This window comes from Mobula hypostoma, chromosome 22, assembly GCF_963921235.1.
Source record: "Mobula hypostoma chromosome 22, sMobHyp1.1, whole genome shotgun sequence".
NCBI classification, from domain to species: domain Eukaryota; kingdom Metazoa; phylum Chordata; class Chondrichthyes; order Myliobatiformes; family Myliobatidae; genus Mobula; species Mobula hypostoma.
Genome location: NC_086118.1, coordinates 16,186,194 through 16,205,073, shown reverse-complemented (window position 1 = coordinate 16,205,073; position 18,880 = coordinate 16,186,194). Strand labels below are relative to the sequence as shown.

The 18,880-nt window shown below is 38.5% G+C and overlaps 1 protein-coding gene across 9 annotated transcripts in view; it reads left to right on the top strand.

The window, feature by feature from the left end:
- The window catches only part of map2k4a (mitogen-activated protein kinase kinase 4a), a 148,304-nt gene that overhangs the window by 96,573 nt on the left and 32,851 nt on the right, over window positions 1-18,880 (top strand). For all 9 annotated transcript variants that reach the window (XM_063074251.1, XM_063074248.1, XM_063074247.1 and 6 more), the window contains one exon: window positions 1,603-1,730. In XM_063074251.1, coding sequence (XP_062930321.1) covers window positions 1,603-1,730 — 128 coding nt within the window. The remainder of the gene's footprint in view (window positions 1-1,602; window positions 1,731-18,880) is intronic.

Sequence of the window (18,880 nt, the reverse complement as noted above, 5' to 3'; positions counted from 1 at the left end):
GCCTAATTGTACAATTTTCAAAGTGCCCTGTCATCATTACCTTAATGGTTTCCACTACCTTTCCAGCAGCCAATGTCTGGCTTGAATTTGTTTCCTTGCAAACCACAGTCATCATTCCAGAATCTAGAGAACTTGGAGATCTATTACAATGCATATGTTATTTGCAAGCACCACATTACATCTAGGATATTGGATTCATTCAAGGAGATTTACCAACCTTTAGTTCCTGAATAATTCAGACTGTTAGTTGAGGAAGGTATTTGGACTGAAGTTTTTGGTGAAAGTATTAAAATTACGATTTCTCGCAAAATCAGCTTTTAAGGAACAAAACAGTTTTTAAAAAGTTGATTTTTGAGCTGAGTGGTGTTGAAGGTTCTGGGCCAAATCTGCCATTTTCAACGTGGTTAGACTGAGTATTCTGAAACATTCTTGCTCACATGCTAATTGTGGAATGATGCCAGGCATGTGGGAGTCCTAATTAAGTTTCTTTCAACCGCCCTGGAAGAACTCTAGTTAGAATGCTACAATTGCCAAATTTATTTTTTTGGAAATGCTTTTTAAAAATATGATGAATGTACTTAGAGTATGGAAATCATAGGAATGTAAATGAGCTAGTTTATAGAATATGGTGCCACAACAGTGTGCAGGTTGAAAGCAAATAGTGTAGAGAAAATTATTACAAGGGCAAATGGAGTATAAGCATAGTGAACTCATCTAAGTCTTCGAATTTGAACCTAGAGTAGTGAGTGAAGTTTTGATCTGATTTCCATCTAAGGCACAACATTGATCCGCTAGGTTGATTCTTAGTAGAAAATACTAAGTAGTACCAACACCGAGTTGTTGGTAGGAAAATGATCATATACACTGAATTCATACAAGGATAAGATATCATGGAGACAAGGAATTTTAAGAGAAATTAACAGGTTAGTTTCTGAGGTGATGCTTGATGAAGAATACAGAGAAAGGAAACATGCTCTCTATGGGGTCAATTAGCACTGAAATGAGAATTTTTTTCATTTAGAGGATTCGGAATGTCTGGAATTCTAAAGCAGGCTGTCGATATTTGCTTGTGGAGTACCTTCAAGGTTAAGACCGATCCATGTTTTGATACAGTGAAAATGAGGGATCTATCAATTGGATAGGAAAGTGACACGACATGCAGGATTAGCTTTGACCTTGTTGAATAGATGAGGTGGGTTGGGGCCATGTGATCTACTCTTAATATTATATTTTGTGTTTTCATTAATAGTACTGCTCTGCTCTATTTTGCACCTTGGATTTATAACAGATTATTAAATGGGCCAAAAGGGAGAACATGGTTATTTTGCCTTAGAGCAGACAATTTAACACTTCATAAATTGAAAATGGCCAGTAGGTATGAAATTAGTGTAAATTTGTAAATTTAACATAGGAAGAGCTTAGTTTCACTGACTAGTTCCCTCTGTATTGCTGTTATGAGCAGTATTAAGTATTCATTGGTATATGTACGCTCTGCGGTGATTTGTTTTAATTTTCATCTATTTTTAACAAGTATCCTTCTTGCAATATTATTAAAGACAGTGATATTATTGCAATGTACTAAAAAAAATGTTTGTTTTACAGATATCAAGCCTTCCAATATTCTTATGGACAGAAATGGCAATATTAAACTCTGTGATTTTGGTATTAGTGGACAACTAGTAGATTCTATTGCCAAAACGAGGGATGCAGGATGCCGACCATACATGGCAGTAAGCCAAAATATTGTTTTTTGATATTTCTAATCAATAGAGCCTTTTATTGATAATTTGAGCTAAACTTGTATTTTTGTTTTTAAGCACCACAAGGCCCATTTCTGAGGGAATTGGATTCTTCCTGTAAGAATTGAAATACTTCAGAAGCAGTGAGGCAAGGGGAAGATATAATCAGAGTAAACAATTAACAGTGCAGTCAATCGCTCCTCATAACCAAAAATCTTCAGGCCCAGAAATATCTTGATAATTTTTTATACTCCCTAGATTACTGTCATTCTTATGATGTAATGACAAGATTTGTATAGCCTAGATTTTAGTATGATTGATGACCTTGAATTGATCCAGAAAAAAGGCAAGTACGGTACTCCATTGCCTCCTTATCCATATGTTCTACTTCTCCTGTATTGGCCCGGTTCCACCCATCACTTCCTAGTCTCTATCCCACCCCTCCCTTCTATATCGGCAATCCTTCTTTCTTCTCAGTTCTGATACATGTGGTCTTGAATTCAACCCATCATCTTGCAGTTTGTGTCTCCTTAAATGCTGCTTGACTTGGTGAGTTTTACTAGCATTCTGTTTTGTATTATGCAACTAGATTTTTTTTGAGAGGGGACATGGATGAATGATGGACAGAATAAATCTGGTAGGGAAGGCAGAAGGGAAGTGCAAATGTTAGTTATTGAAATTTCATTTGAATGCATGTTGCTTTTTTGCTCATCTAAAGGCCTACTGATACTTTTTAAATTTATAACTTTCTATATCACTAATCTTCCATTTTGCCGCAGTCCGCACTATTCTTCACCGTGACCTGTACAAATGAGTCCAGATACTTGATATATACCTGGAAACCAAACACTTTATTGTGAAAAAGCCCTGTATAGATTCTGAGATGTACTTAAGGTTGATGGGTGCAGAGAAACGAAACATGGTCTCTAAAAGGGTCATCTACTTACAAATGAAGTGAGAAATGTTTTCATTTAGAAGATTAGAATTCTAAAATAGACTGTGGATATTTATTGCAACACACACAAAATGCTGCAGGAACTCAGCAGGTCAAGCAGCAGCTGTAGAAATAAATAAACAGTTGACATTTTGAGCCGGGGCTCTTATTCAGGACTGGAAAGGAAGGGGGAAGATGCCAGAATGAAAAGGTGTGGGGAGGGGGCCGAGGATAGCTAGTAGGAGGATAGCAGAGTAGGTGATAGGTGATAGCTAGTGGCGAGGGGGCGGAGGATAGCTAGTAGATGATTGGTGACAGCTAGTGGCGAGGGGGCAGAGGACAGCTGGTAGGTTATAGGTGAAGCCAGGTGGATAGGAAAGGTAAAGACTGGACAGGAAGGAATCTGATAGTAGAGGACAGTGGATCATAGGAGAGGGGGGAAAGAGGAGGGGACCCAGGGGAGGTGGTAGACAGGTGAGAAGAGGTAAGGGCCACAGTAGGAAAGAGAAGAAGAGGAGGGGGGAAGAATTTTTTTTACTGGAAGGAGAAATCAATATTCATGCTGTCAGTTGGAGGATACCCAGGTGTTGCTCCTCCATGCTGAGGATGGCCTCATCGTGGCACAAAAGGAGGCCATGGACCGACATGTCAGAATGGGAATTGAATTTAAGAATGTTTGGCAACCAGAAGTTCTGCTTTTGGTGGATGGAGCAGAGGCACTTGACAAAACTATCCCTCCCCATTTTATGATGGGTCTCACCAGTGTAAAGGAGGCTACATGAGGAACACTGGACACAATAGATGACACCAGCAGATTTGTAGGTGAAGTGTTGCTTCATCTGGAAGGTCAGTTGGGGTCCCTGAATTGTGGTGGCGGAAGAAGTAAATGAGCTGGTGCGGCATTTGGCCGGGGAAGAGGTTAATGGGGAGGGATGAATGGACAAGGGAGTCATGGAGGAATTGACCCCTGCAGAAGATGGAGAATGGGGGAGGTAAAGATATGCATGGCAGTTTGATCCCTTGAGAGATGGTGGATGTGTTGGATTCGGAGGCTCATGGGCTGGTAGGTAAAGACGAGAAGAACTTTGTCAGTGTTAAGATTGCAGGAAGATGGAGTAAGCGTGGATACTTGGGAAATAGAGGAGATGCAGGTGAAGACAGCATCAATGGTGGAGGAAGGGAAGCCCCATTCTTTGAAGGAGGAAATCTCTGATGTCTCAGAAAGGAAAGCCAAATTCTGGGAACAGATGTGGTGGAGATGAAGGAACGGAGAAAAGGGAATAACATTTTTACAGGAGATGGGTGAAAAGAGGTATAGTCAAGATAACTGTGGGAATCAGTATGGTTATAAAAGATGGCGGTTGACACTTTGTCTCGGGATGGAGACAGATCGAGAAAGGGGAAGGAAGGTGTCGGAAATAGACCAAGTGAATTTAAGGGCTGAGTGGAAGTTGGAGGCAAAGTTGATAAAAATCAAGCTAAGCATGGGTTAATTATGGAGTACTGTATATTTGACTGATCCTTTGTAATGATTAAGAGCAGTGTAACCCACTCCTGTTTTCCCTGTTTAGATAATCACAAACAAGGTTATCCTGGTCTCTATTCAAGATTGTTTAATGTCATTTCCAGTACACAGATGTAAAAGAGAACCAAATGTTATTCTGGATCTGATGCGGCATTAAAAAAACACAATAACAAACACAATAATAAGAAATGCAAATACATAAAATGGCTTGTATACATAGATTTTGTGTCCAAAAAGTGACGCTAGGCACAGGAGTGTTTGGACATAAGGTGATTGACAGGAAATAATGAAGTAGTGGTGGTTGGGGGTGTGGGGGGGTGTGTTAATGGGCGGAGGTATTGATCAACCTTACTGCTTTTGGTAAAGTTTCTGTTTTGAGACTCCTGGTCCTGGCATGGATGCTAGGTAGAATGGGATGGAGTGGAAGGAACAGTCCATGAGCAGCGTGGGTGTGCATATTCTCTAGCTCTTTTCAGCCTCCTGAAAAAGTAGAGGCGTTGGTGAGCTTTCCTGATGATGTAGAATGTATTCTGGGACCATGAGAGGTTGTGCAACATGTGCACTCCCAGGAGTTTGAAACTGCTCATGGTTTCCACTGCTGTGCTGCTGATGTAAAGAATGGTGTGAGATCTGAAGTCAGTAACCATCTCCCTTGTTTTGTTTAACAATGAGGAAGAGGTTATTTGCCTGGCACCAGGGCTCTTCCACCTCCTCTCTGTAGGCTGCCTCATTGTTGTCTGTAATGAGCGCCAGCACTGTCATGTCATCGGCGAGCTTCACAGTGTGAGCAGAGTATACAGCAATGGGCTCAGCACACAACCATGGGGTCTGTGTAGAGATAAACTCCACAAGTTTCCAGAATAATTTATAAATTGCAATTTCTATTAAAATTGAATGTCACAAATGGTTGAATTTTATCATCGTTTTAACTGCAATAACACGATGTAGGAACATTGTTGTGCACTCCCAACTGGTGTGAAAAAAAGATCTTGGGCATGATCATATCTATTATTGTTAAAGTAATAAGTACAAAATCAAAATGTTGAATGATTTTGATGTCAGCATTGTGTGTGGTTTGAATACCATGGCATGTTCTCTCTTTAAGCTTGCTCATTGCTGTTTGCCTTTTAGCAGTGAGAGTATTCCATGGGGAAGGTACTTGAAAGACTGTTCCTGCCATTTGAGGAGGAGCGTGCTTAATGTTGTCTACAAAGTTGAATCAATAAATAATGAGTTCAGTTACAACTATGAATTTAATAATTGCTATTTAAGCAGGATAAGTTAAATACAGAAGTTTGTGCCACAGAAGATACTGATGGAGTTGTGAAATGTAGATTTTTTTGCTACAGTAAACAATGGTTGTGACTACTTCTGCATATAATAACATAAATCGAGAAAAATCTCTAAAACATCCTGTTAAAAAGCAATTGGGGAAATTGGAAGTTTTGTTGACTGAACTCGTCCAAGCATTTTGTTTTGATGAGGTTCAGATTCTATGTCTATCTCTAAAATAACAACACACATCAAAGTTGCTGGTGAACGCAGCAGGCCAGGCAGCATCTCTAGGAAGAAGTACAGTCGATGTTTCAGGCTGAGACCCTTCGTCAGGACTATCTCTAAAATAGTTGTGTTTTATCAGCCCTTCGTTAATTTGTTATCTAAATGGACAGAGGCTGCAAATGAATGAAGTTCAGAGGATTTTCTAGGTGTTCCTGGTGCACGAGTCCCAAAATTATGAAGGCAAATGGTATGTTGGACTGTTTCTAAGAAAAGGAAGATTTTATTGCATTTGTACAGAGTATCTATCAGGCCACACCTAAAATACTGTGCACAGTGAGGTTCCCTTGCACAGATAACAAGGATATGGTAGCATTACAAGCAGTTCTAGGGAGATTCACCACCAGACTAATTCTGTCAAGAAAAGCTAGACAGTTTGGTCTGCAGTCTGGGAGTTTAAATGAATGAGAAATGACCTTATTGATGGAGCTTGAAACTGTAAATATTGAAATGTTTTTATTAGTGAGGGAGTCACAAACAAGGGAACATAACTGCACAGTCGGAAACTGGTTATACAATACAATTGCTCCAAGATTGCTTCTCAGGTTCGTAAATCTCTAGAATTCCTGCTGAAGATTTTGTTATCTCGGTAGCAGTGTGATAGTTGCTCTTAATATTGCTCTTCAAGGAAATATTAATTCAGTGAGATTTATGATGCTGATTCCTTGATTTGCTGAAATTCCGTGTGGCTATGTACATTGTTAAATGGTAGTTTTCTTTGAAGTGCTTTTACTGCTTAAAATGGTTTGGATGTTAGAAAGTTTTGCATTTAAATTTGTTATCTTAAAATAGTAGAATTGCACTGTTAGTATTTTTCATGCTCCCAGAGGATTTGGGCCTTTTTTCCCATTTTGATGAAATCAGAACATTTTGTGCCTTCAAGTGCAGTATTATTGTGTTCAGGCATGGTGATTATGTCATATTTTGAATGGAATGAACAAAATTTGTGATCATGCAGCTAATCTAGAGTATTTGTAGCTGTTTTAAAAAAGTCTTGATGATCTCATGAAGAAATATTTTGTATTGTAAATAGTATTATTAAAGCATGCAGACTATGACTTGGTTCAATGGCTGACCCTTGGTTTCCAATCTAAATTTGGTAACCTTTTGGAGGTCATTTTTGGTTTTGCATTTGTGCTGAATGAATAAATGACTTAAGTGTTCATTATACAGCTTTCCCAGTCCAAGTGAGCTCAGAAAAAAGGCATGTGTCCCTTCTAATGTGCTACTTCCTGTTTGACACTAAATATCTGTCCTGGGTTATGCTTGTTTAAAATTTTTACCCATGTGGGGAAATACATTTTGCATGAGAAATCGACACTTTCTATCATTTTTTGAGTTTTAGGCAAATATAATCAAACATAATTCATTTAAAATTTAAACCTAAGCTGAATGGTGTGTGTTAATTGTTGTTTTTTTCTACATGTAATAAGCATGGTACTCGTGTTATTTTCATTTTGTTGGAAGAATTATTCTTTGCTGAAGCTAAATCGGCTTTGTATTTACTAAGTGTAGACATGACCTAAGCTTTGGAACCAAGTACTTTATAGTGGGCTCAGTACCAACTGATGTAATGTTCTAAGTTTAGGCAGTAGAAGCCCTAAACTGAGATGACATCATTCGCTCTATTCAACTTCTGAATGAGTGAACAAAGATTTTTTTTCATCTTGAACTACTCAAGTATTGAGGTGACATCATTGGCATCTCTTTGATAAAGTAGCTTTTGCTCAGAGCATTAAAATTTCAGGAATTGCTGTGTACTATGATGATGTCAGCAATGTGGATTAGAGCCATGCTGCCTACATTTGCTATGGAAAACTCATGCAATATTGGCTGCTAATAAGCTTAATTTCTGAAAATATTGTTGTTCAGAAATTACGTTTTATTTGAATATTTTGTGATCATGTGAAATGTATTTAGTGGTAACATGGATTTGAACTACCCATTTTATAAAGCTATCATCTGCAAGCTTGCAGACTTTACAAGATGGGTGTGGAATAGAAGTACTGATGCCTAACATTTTAGATTGTATGGTAAAACTCTTGATAATACATGATATGACCAAACGCAATTCCTGGTGGTTCAGTATCTCGTTCACAGGTAATGTTTGTTGGGTTCATTTTTGATCCATGGGGGACCTTGGGTCCTGCATTCCCCTTCCACTTACTGAGTCCCAAATTTCCACGCATACTTCTGACACAGCGGGCCCTACCTCCTATGCTCCCTTTAAACTTAACAAGTTCGCTGAGAAATTTGCTGCAGCACTCTGTAACCTATCAAGCAAGTGAATTAAAACAGTAAGAGAATAACATTTAATAGTCAGTCCCCTAGTGAGCCAATTCTTTGGAATTTTCCTTTTTCTGGAGAGAAAGAAACAGTTAAGAGCTAATGATTGAAGTCCACAATCTTCAGTGTTACGTAAACGGCAGCAATGAATATCAATCGAGACAGGTTATATAAAAACAACCAAACATTTAATAAATAGGATAAACGATAAGGTAAAAAAAACAAACGAAAACTTTAACCAGAAGTTAACCAATATGGAGCCGTTCAACAAATCAACATTCGGCACTGGTTCTTAAAGCGTTAAATGCTAAAACAGTTCTTAAAGCGATAAATTCGAAAGTCCAACAGATCTATACGTTCAGTTGGGGAGAGACTTCTCTGGAGAAGGATTTCTTCACGGACGCAACTTTTCTGCTGGTTCTGTCCGCAGAATCCACGTGGAGGTAAATAAACAGTTTAAAACAACTGACCTTAAATTCTTTTAGAGAGAGCAAACCGTTACATGAACTCCTTGCTCTTTTTGGCAAGATTTAATCCTCGATGCAGATTGCTACTCTGCCAACGAAGACTCAATAAGGTCGATCCTTTGTTAAACTGCCAGACGATGCCGACTCCTCTCGATCCCTCGATCCTGCACTTCGATAAATTCTTCACTCTCCCTTTTACTGTTGGAATTGAGTAAATCAACACATCTAGCCAAAAATTTCCAGTCCATAGTATGGTATCTTGCAATAGAACCAAAACTGTTTTAAAAATGAAACTGCGTCACAAAAACAAACACGCAACAGAAACGGAGATACAGCACGTTCTACCTGGAAATCTACAAACTGAAAAAACCTACTGCGTCATCTGGGTCAACCCTTATATAGTCATGGTGCACATGTCATCACGTGACCTCGCATCGGCGGGAAAATCACATCAGGTAACCTTCAAAAGACCATTACATCATTCCCGCAAAAAAAAACAAATCTTGAGCATGTAACATCAGTCAGTAGTTAAAGTGAGTAAATATTTTAAACTTTTAGCTAACTGTAGTTATTTATGGAAGTAGTTTCAGGTTGCTTATAGAAAATGTGGGTGTAAAGTGTTTTCATTTTCAAAACTGGCTTTGACAGTACTTTGAAGACAGTGTTGTAGCCTGGTTTTAGACAACTTACTCTTTCTTTCCTTAACATTGGTACTGTTAGTCAGCTGTATGTGATACCAGAATTTTTTTCCTAGAACTCTACAAGTACAATTTTGCTTAGTGATAATTGAGGATGTGTACAGAAATGATTCCTGTTTTCGTGCTGTACTGTAGTAATTGGTATGAATGGCATCATAAGATTAAGGGCCTGATAAATCTCTCAATCAGTTGAAGGTGAGTGGGCTTGAGACTTTTTTGGAGGTGGGGAAACAGCAATACTTGGGCTTGGAAGGAAATTCCAAAATGTAGCAGAAGACCAAACAATGTCTATTGTTGAGATGATGAAAACAATAGGCAGAATAAAAAAGAGATTCTAAGTGGTGCTGGTCATTAGGCTTGGCTTAACTGTACTGTTACTACAAAACAACAAATTTCATGACTTGCACCAGTGATGATGTAATTATTACAGCAAAGGTTACGTTGGTAAGCAAGATTTGGTCATACTGAAAAATTAAGATATGAAAGCTTTAGTCATTTGAGAATGGATTGCACTGGATATAATATTCATTGTGAACAAAATATGCATTGCAATTAATGTGTTAGAAGTTTGCAGAGAAAGTTTAGTTGAAGTGGAGATTTGGTGCTGGTTTGGTGAAGAAGGATTGCATTGTAGAGATAGAAGTTGATAGTTTTGGTGATGAGCCAGATCATGGATCCAGAATGAGGAGAACGCTGTATAGTGTTTAACTCAGTCCCTAACATTGGAAGAGTGATGGTTCAAACTGTCTAAAGAGGTGAACCAGAAAGTGGAGATGCAAGAGACTGTCTGCCTGGGTACCATATCCGATGCGGACTTTGGGGACCATGGTTTTCCATACAGATCTATCCTTCGTTTTTTGGATGACTTCCATTTCCTCGATGTGAAGCCACCTGACTATGCTGTTAATGTACATAAGCTGAGGTCTTCCTCTAGGTTTGGTCCCCTCAATCTCTCCAGAGAGTATGAGTTTTTCTAGTTCATCTTTCTGCGTGATGTGTCCTAGGAATCTGAGTTGTCTTTCTCTTATTGTTGGTATGAGTGATCGAACTGCTTGGGCTCTTCTGAGAACTTCTTCATTTGATGTGTGTGTGGTCCATGATATTTTTAACATTCTCCTGTAGAACCATAATTCAGCTGCTTCCAGTCTCTTTTCCATTGCTGGAAAAATGGTCCAGCATTCACTTCCATAAGTCAGGATAGAATAAATGTAGCATTGCAGTATTCTGTTTTCAGTGTACGTGGTCAACTTTCTGTCTGTTAATATGGTCTTCATTTTTTGGAAAGCTGCTTTCACCATTGCTATTCTGTATTTGATATCTGTGTTGCACCTGCCATTACTTGTTATTAGGCTGCCAAGATATTTGAATTTGACTTCTTTGATGTTTGTATTTCCAATCTTGATCACACATTGTGAGATGTTTGTCTTTCTGGAGATGACCATGCTTTCTGTCGCCTTGGTGTTAATTGAGAGGCCTCTGCGATTACTTTCTGCTGCCACTGTAGTGAGTAGTTCTTGAAGTTTTGTTTTTGAGTCAGCTATTGGTAAGATGTCATCAGCATATCTCATGTTATTTATATTATGGCCTCCAATTGTGAATCCTTTGTCTTTGATACTTCTCAAGATATTTTCACTGTACAGGTTGAATAAGTCTGGCGAAAAGGACACAACCTTGCCTGACTCCTCTCACGATATTCAAATATTCACTCACTTCTCCTATTCTGACGGATGCTGTCTGGTCCCGGTATAAGTTTCTTAAGAAACATATATCTTTCCCATCGATGTCAAGATCTTGAAGCATTTCCAGAAGATCTTGCTGTCTGAGAGCGTCAAAAGCTTTTGTATAGTCAATGAAACATAGGTAGATATCTTTTTGTACCTGGATGGCTCGTTCACTGATCATCTGTAGCATGAAAATTGCATTTCTGGTTCCAGTGTTTTCCACAAAGCCGCATTGTTCATTACTGATTTCTGGTTTTATATAACATCTTGCTCTCATCATGATTACTCTGAGAATTTTTGCCACGTGGCTCATCAGACTTATTGTACTATCTAACTCACATTCTGTTGCTCCCTCTTTCTTTGGAAGTGTGATGAACACTGATTTACTTAAATCATCAGATATCTCCCCATGATCATAGATTTCATTTGCTATTTCTGTTATTTTCTCTATTCCAAAATCTTCGAAGGCCAGTATCATTTCAGCAGCGATTTTTGTCTGGACCAGTTGCTCTGTTATGTTTTGTTTTATTTACAGCTGCTCGAATTTCTGATTTTAGAATGCTAGGTCCTTCAAGATTCTTCTTTATGTTTGGTTTTTCTCCTCTTTGGTCTTCAAAAAGTTCTTTTATATATTCTGTTCATCTGTTTAGGATTTCCTCTTTGTTCATAATTAAGCCGCCAACTTTTGCCTTGACGCATCCAGTTGCTGAGCAAGGTAATTTCCCCATTAGTTCTTTAATCTTATTGTGCATCAACTTTGTTCCAGGGTTATGGGTTTGTAGCATTTCTATCTCTGAGCATTTCTTATTTAACCATCTGTATTTAGCTTCTCTGCATTTTCTTTTTATTGTCTTATCAAGTTGTTTGTATTCTTCGCTGTCTCTTAGTTTGATGGTCTGTTTTTGTTGCATTAATTGTATTATATCTTCAGTTATCCATTTCTTCTTACTTTTCCGTTCTTTTCGTGGGATGGTTTCTTTTGCAGCTACAACCATGGATTCCTTCAGTATGTCCCAGGAAGATTTGCCTCCTTCATCCTGCAGCAATTGAAAATGGTTTTTCACCTTGACTGTGTATTCTGTTTTGTTTTGTTTTTTTTTAATTTTATTTTTATTTGGATAAGGAATTCACAAATATCATGTACTTTTTTCACACATATAACCTTTTCCATTTTTTTATATGTATAAAACTATAATTATTTATACATTCTTAAGTACACATTGAGATGATATAAAAGAAAATTAGACACTTAAATAGATAATTATGTACTGTGGTAATTCTAATCTATTAGGCTAAGTAATGGTATTAGTTGTTAAGAAAAATAGTAATAATAGTTTCCATATAACTCTTCTGGACCATTTCCACTGGTCCAAAATGTTGTATGTAAGCCTATGTAACAACCATTGTAGGTGTTTATATCCTAATTTGTTCATGCTTGCTCCTGCCCGCAGACATAATTATCCAATCCTTATGTACTTATTTACTTAATTTTTCATTTTTTATCCCTTTCCCAAATCTTTCCCTTTACTTGTGTTAATTCTCTATTTTCCAAAAGAAAACCAAAAAAAAAGACATTTAGACTAGGGATGCTTACGTTAGCAATATTACTGTGTTGATGAGAAGAGCAGTATAAATCATTAGGAGAGTCATCTAAAGTCTGCTCACATTGCGGTTGTAAGATCTTTCTTTATCCATAGCTCAAATCTTTTATCTCCTCTGTTGGGAAGGAATTCGGTATCATATGCACACCATCTAAAGAGTTTTAACATGTTATTAATTCCACATGAATTAACCACCTTCTGCCATACTTTTAATGTAAGATTTATCCAACTGTTTTTAAATTTTTCCAACTGGGCCATCAATCCTTTCTCAGCTACTGAGGCCTGTAGAGGAAAACTGTCAACTAATCCAAATTCTATTTCCTTCCATCTAGCCTTATATTCCCTATTACACCAATATAACAGAGGGGTTATCTGTGAGGCATAAAAATAATTTCTCAGGCAAGGAAGAACCATACCTCCTTCCTTCCTTCCCTAACTGTAAGGTGTTATATCGAATTCTAGGTTTCTTTCCTTGCCAAATGAAGCGGGAAATCCATTTGTCCCATTCCCTGAATTGATTATCATCCACCTCCAATATGGAAAAGATACAATAACCGAGGAAGAATATTCATTTTTATAGTATTTATCCTTGAATTTAAACTTAAAAAGGGGATAAGATTCCATCTATGCATATCTGCTTTTATCTCTGAGATTAATGGCCCCTAATTTACTTGTGACAGTGTTGAAAGATCCTTCGGCAGGGTTATTCCTAAATATTTTAATGATTTAGCTTCCCACTTAAGATCGTATGTATCCTGCAATTTTTTTGGATGGTGTATAATTTAGGGACATAACCTGCATTTTCTTTATATTTATTTTATAACCTGATATTTTCCCAAAGTCATCCAACAGTGTAAACAATCCTATAAATGATTTTTCTGGTTCACTCAGATAGACCAAAACATCATCTGTGAATAACGCCACTTTCTGTTCGATCCCTGCCACCTTGATACCTTTTACGATTTCGCTCTGTCTTATTAGTTGGGCAAGCGGTTCAATATATAGTGCAAAAAGGAGAGGAGAAATTGGGCATCCCTGTCTAGTGCCTCTCTCTAAGATGAAGGAGTCAGAGAGGTCCCCATTTATCTTAATTCGGGCTGTAGGGCTGTCATATAGAGTCTGAGTTACTTTAATAAACTTTTCTTGAAAGCCGAATCTTCCTAACACTCTGTATAGGAATGCCCAACTAACCGAATAAAAAGCTTTCTCAGCGTCCAATCCTACTACCATTGTCTCTGTCTCGTTCTTATTAACCTGTTCTAATATGTGCAGAGTTCTCCTTATGTTGTCCTGTGTTTGTCTTTGTTGAATAAATCCAGTCTGGTCTAAGTGGATTAGGCCAGGTAAAAGCTTTTCCAATCTGCGTGCTAATATAGATGTAAATAGTTTGTAATCTAAATTAAGAACACTAATTGGCTGATAATTGCCACATTCTAGTTTATCTTTACCCTCTTTAGGAATAACTGAAATAATCGCTTCTCTCCAGGAAGGTGGAGTTTCTCCTCTCTGCAAAATCCAATTAAAGGTGTTAAGTAGTAATGGGGCTAACTGTGTCTTCAGGGACTTGTACCACTCTGAGGTAAACCCATCAGAACCCGGGGACTTTCCAGCCTTTAACCTAGAGATGGCCACGTTTAGTTCTTTGACAGTTACTGGTTCTAATAAACTTTCATTTTGTAAATCTGTAAATTTAGGTAGATCTAAAAAATTCAATACACTGTCTACATAGGGCTCATTGGGGGCCTGGGATTGGGAGTACAGCTCTCGGTAATATGTTTCAAAACTCTCTTGAGTTTTCCCTATTGTACTCTCCACAAGCTTTGTCTTTGGATTCTTTATTTTATGAATTGTATTGTCTGCTTGTTGTTTTTGTAATTTATATGCTAATAATCTAGCTGATTTACCTCCTGCTTCATAATTCTTTTGTCTCAGGTAAAGAAAATTTCTTTGAGTTTCCAACGTATAAATATCGTCAATTTCACTTTGCAATTTCCTAATTTCCTTGTTTTCGATTTGAATTACTTTTGTTGCTATCTACAACTTGAAGTTGTTTTAATTTTCCTTGAAGGTCTGCCAATTTTTGTGTATTGATTTTTTTCATGTGAATGGTAATGGAAATAATTTTCCCTCTCAGTACAGCTTTCAATGTATCCCATAAGATCACTGGTGATGTTTCTCCCATGTCATTAAGGTCTAGATATTCTTTGATTTCTCCCCTTAATCTCTCCATTACTTTCGGGTTATTGAGTATATGTGAGTTTAGCCTCCATAGTGTTTTCCTCATTTTCCTTTCCAGGATTAGAGACATAGAGACTGGGCTATGATCCGACAGATCAATTGTTGCAATATTACAGTTTTTTTATCCTGAGTCTATCTGTATTAAAGATAAAGAAATAGTCTATCCTTGAATAGGCTGAATGAGGGAAAGAGTAATGTGTATAATCTTTACTAGTAGGGTGTAATTCCCTCCAGACATCTATAATTCCCAACTCCTCCATCAATGAATTCATTTTCCGAGTCAGAGGTTTATTCTGAGTAACTATTCTTGAAGAATCTAATACAGGATTTAATCTAATATTAAAATCCCCTCCACAAATTACTACCCCTTGAGAACTGACCATTAGGTCAAAAACGTGTCTATAAAATGACCATTCACAACCTGGAGAAGCATAAACATTCAGCAATGTTATTTCTGTACCCTCTATTCTTCCTGTGATTTTTACAAACCGTCCTTCTTTGTCTTTAGTCTCTGAAATATGTTCATAATTAAGAATACTTGATATTAAAGTAGCTACCCCTCTTTTGTGACTCAATTTATATGATGAATAAAATACATGCTTAAAGCCCATTCTTTTTAATTTTCCATGTTCAGATTGACTCATATGTGTTTCCTGGAGGAAAGCTATTTGTGCCCTCTCTTTTTTCAATTTACACATAATCTTATTTCTTTTAATTGGATTCAAAACCCTATTAACATTATAGGAAATTATTTTTACCAATTCAGTTTGCATTTTTCTCTAGTAGAAAAAAACACACTCCTTTTCTAACCAAATAGTAAGCAATCCCTTCTCAACAGTAAACCAAGACATATAACCACACCCTAGACATTTTCGAAAGTGTAACATTTGAAAATTTTTCCCAACTTCCCACAGTGAGGCCTGAGCTCCGACCTGCCTCAGTTCAGAGGGATAACCTCTATCTTCACCCTGTGTTAGAGGGCCCTCAGCAGTTTGAATAATCATAGAGAATTTTCTCCTATTTATGTCTCAACCATATTGCTATCATTCAAGTTATTCCGCCTAGTTTATTTTCAGTTACCAGTTTTCATTTTACCTTTAAGTCCGATTTACTCTTTTCAGTCATTTCCCTTAATTAATCTGTATTCTCTGTACATTCGCGTCTGAATATTTGCAGCTTTTCCTTGTAGTTTGACACTCTGGTTCGTGTGGAGCATCCTCGCCCCACTAACTGCCACGACTTCTGCTGAATCCTCTCCAGTAGCGACTCCGGTTGGGTGATAACTTTAATAGGTCGTCCCCAGTCCGCCAGGTCCGACGTTGCCTCCTCCACCGTAGCGTAAGTTTTTGTCCCTTCGTCGTAAAAGACTCTCAGCCAAGCTGGATACAGGGTCTGGAATCTGATGTTGCTTTCCTTCAGGACTCTCCGTGTTTCCGTATATTCCTTCCGTCTGGCAAGAATCCCCCGTGCGTAGTCGTGGTCTAAACTGATTTTACAGTTGTTCCACATGAAGCCTTTATTTTGCCATGCCCTTTTAAGCACCTCTTCCTTCGTTCTGTAACTGAGAAATCTGACCAGAATTGATCTGGGCTGGGCACCTGCCGGAGGCTGTGGTGCCAAAGCGCGGTGAGCCCTTTCTATCTGTAGGTCTTTTGCGGCCGGTATATCAAGGTTCTCTCTAAGCAGCTTCTCTATGAAGGGAATCATTAACCCGGGTTTACCTTCGGTTCCTTCGGGAACTCTGTAAATCCTCACATTTTCCCTTCTTGAACGGCCTTCTTGATCTATTAGTTTCCACTGGAGCAGGTCTTGCAGCTTCAGCATTTCTGCTATCACTTTCTCGGTGTTTTGTAGCTTCTCTTCAATTCCAACAATCCTCGCTTCGGCTTCATCTATCCGCGAGTTAGTTTTTACTATTTCTCCTTTAATATCTTCCAGCTGTTTGCTGTTATCTTGTCGGAACTCGCGAATCTCTCCGAGAATCAAAGACAGAGTCACCGATTCCCCCTCATTATCTCCGTCCTGGCTTGCCGTGGGGGAGCTAGGCCCGTCGCCTTGCTGCGTCTCTCTATGTTTATCAGCCTTCGGAGCGGACTTTTTAATCTTGTTCTTAGACATCATCCTTGCCCCTTTTATTAATATAGTTATGCAATATTAAGTATTTGTCTAAATTCGATTTTGGGGCAGTTTACCTTTTTTGTCGAGAGACCTTTTCCTTATGCCGCCATTCCCTTGATGACCCGGAAGCCCCCCCCCGTATTCTGTTTTCAGATGAGGGTTGTTTTGTAGTTGTGGTTCTGATCTTTTTGGTTTCTTTAATTTTCTCATCTTTATTTTCATTTTGCAAATGACTGGTATGTGGTCACTTCCACAGTCTGCTCCATGGTAGCTTTTTGAATCTGTTATTGTTATGTAGTCAATTTGATTTTTGTTGTTCCCATCTGGGCTTCTCCATGTCCATTTTCTTCTCGGATGTTGTTTAAACCAAGTGTTGGTGATTATCTGATTGTTTTACACCATGATATAAGCTTTTCTCTTTCATTTCTTTCTCCCAATCCCTGGTCTCCAACAATATGGTCTTCTCTTCCCTCACCAGCTTTTGCATTGAAGTCACCCATGACTATGATGCTTCTTGTGATTTGCATTCTTCTAGTGCTTTGTGTTGGGAGTGGTAGAAGCATCAGTTTCTTCCTCTGAGCTTGCCATTGTGGATGATAGAGATGTTGTTTTGTTGTCCTTTTAGTTTGATTAGCATCATTCTGTCTGAGATATGCCAGTATCCTAGCAGGCTCTTGGATGTTTCTTTGTCTAAGATGATTACAACACCCTTTTCATGTTAATCTCCACCAGAGTATATCATCTCGTAGTTGTCTGATGGGGATACTCCAGTGCCTTTCCACTTTATTTTACTTAGGCCTAGGATGCTGACTTCTAGCCTCTTCATTTCTAATTTTGTTTTCTAGCTTACCAGCTTGGTGCCGGGTTCGAATATTCCAAGTGGCAATTCACAGTCTCTTGTTCTTTGCAGACAGTAGTGCTATGATGATCCAGGCTTACCTCTCTGTTTACATGATATCCCGTACAGAGCGAGGTGTCCACACTATTTGGAAGTGGGCTGCTATTTACGCTGTTGTCTTTTTATATTCGTGTATGTATTAACCACGGTTGTACTAGGGATAAAATACAAGAAGTAGCTTCCCCTTGCTTCCGATGCAGTGTCTTTACAAGACGGGTGACCCTGAACATTGTCCTATTAAAAGGATCTATAGCTCAGTGTCTGACCAGCAGGAACCATCGATTGTGTCACGACTTGCCTTCTGCTTCATCCGCCACCTGCTTGCCGTGGCTTCACTGTAACCCAAGTAGGGAGGCTAACAGGTGCTATGCCTTGCCTAAGGGTGACCTGGAGGTAGCTGTGGTTAATGGTAACCTCATTACCCAAAGCAAATGCTCCACAGCTGGGTGTAGTTTATTCTCATACCCAGGAGAGAATGTCGGTGCTGGAATCTGTTCCAACACAAAATGTTCTGGGAAAATGCAGCAGGTTAAGCAGAATCCATGGAGAGAAATGGATGGTTGACATTTGAAGTCGAGACCCTTCATGTGGATTGGAAAGAGAGTAGACATAGTCAGATTGGTAGCCATAGTGAAATGTTGGCTGTTTATTTCCCTCCATAGATGCTGTCTGACCTGCTGAGTTTCTACAGTGCTTTGTGTTGGAACAAGAGAAATTGTTTAGTATTTATATATTTTCTCTTTCAGTATCAGAATCTGGTTTAATATCACTGGCATGTGTTGTGAAATTTGCTGGGGGACTTCCGGTAGCGCTCATGGAGTGAAGTCGCGTTCTTGACTCGCTCCATTACCTCTGAGTTTTTTTTCTATGATCAGCTATACTTTAATTAACCATTAAGGTATCAACTCTTACAATACTTTGAATTAAATTGAACTCTCCGATAACTGGATGCATCTTAGATCTGCTATGTCTAAGAACGGGAAAAACGGCAAGGATGGTAAACCTCCGGTTAAACCGAAAGGTATGGATTTTCCTCCGACTGAATCACCGGTGACTTTGAAAGCTATATCGGAGTTAATTCAGAGGGAAATTTCAACC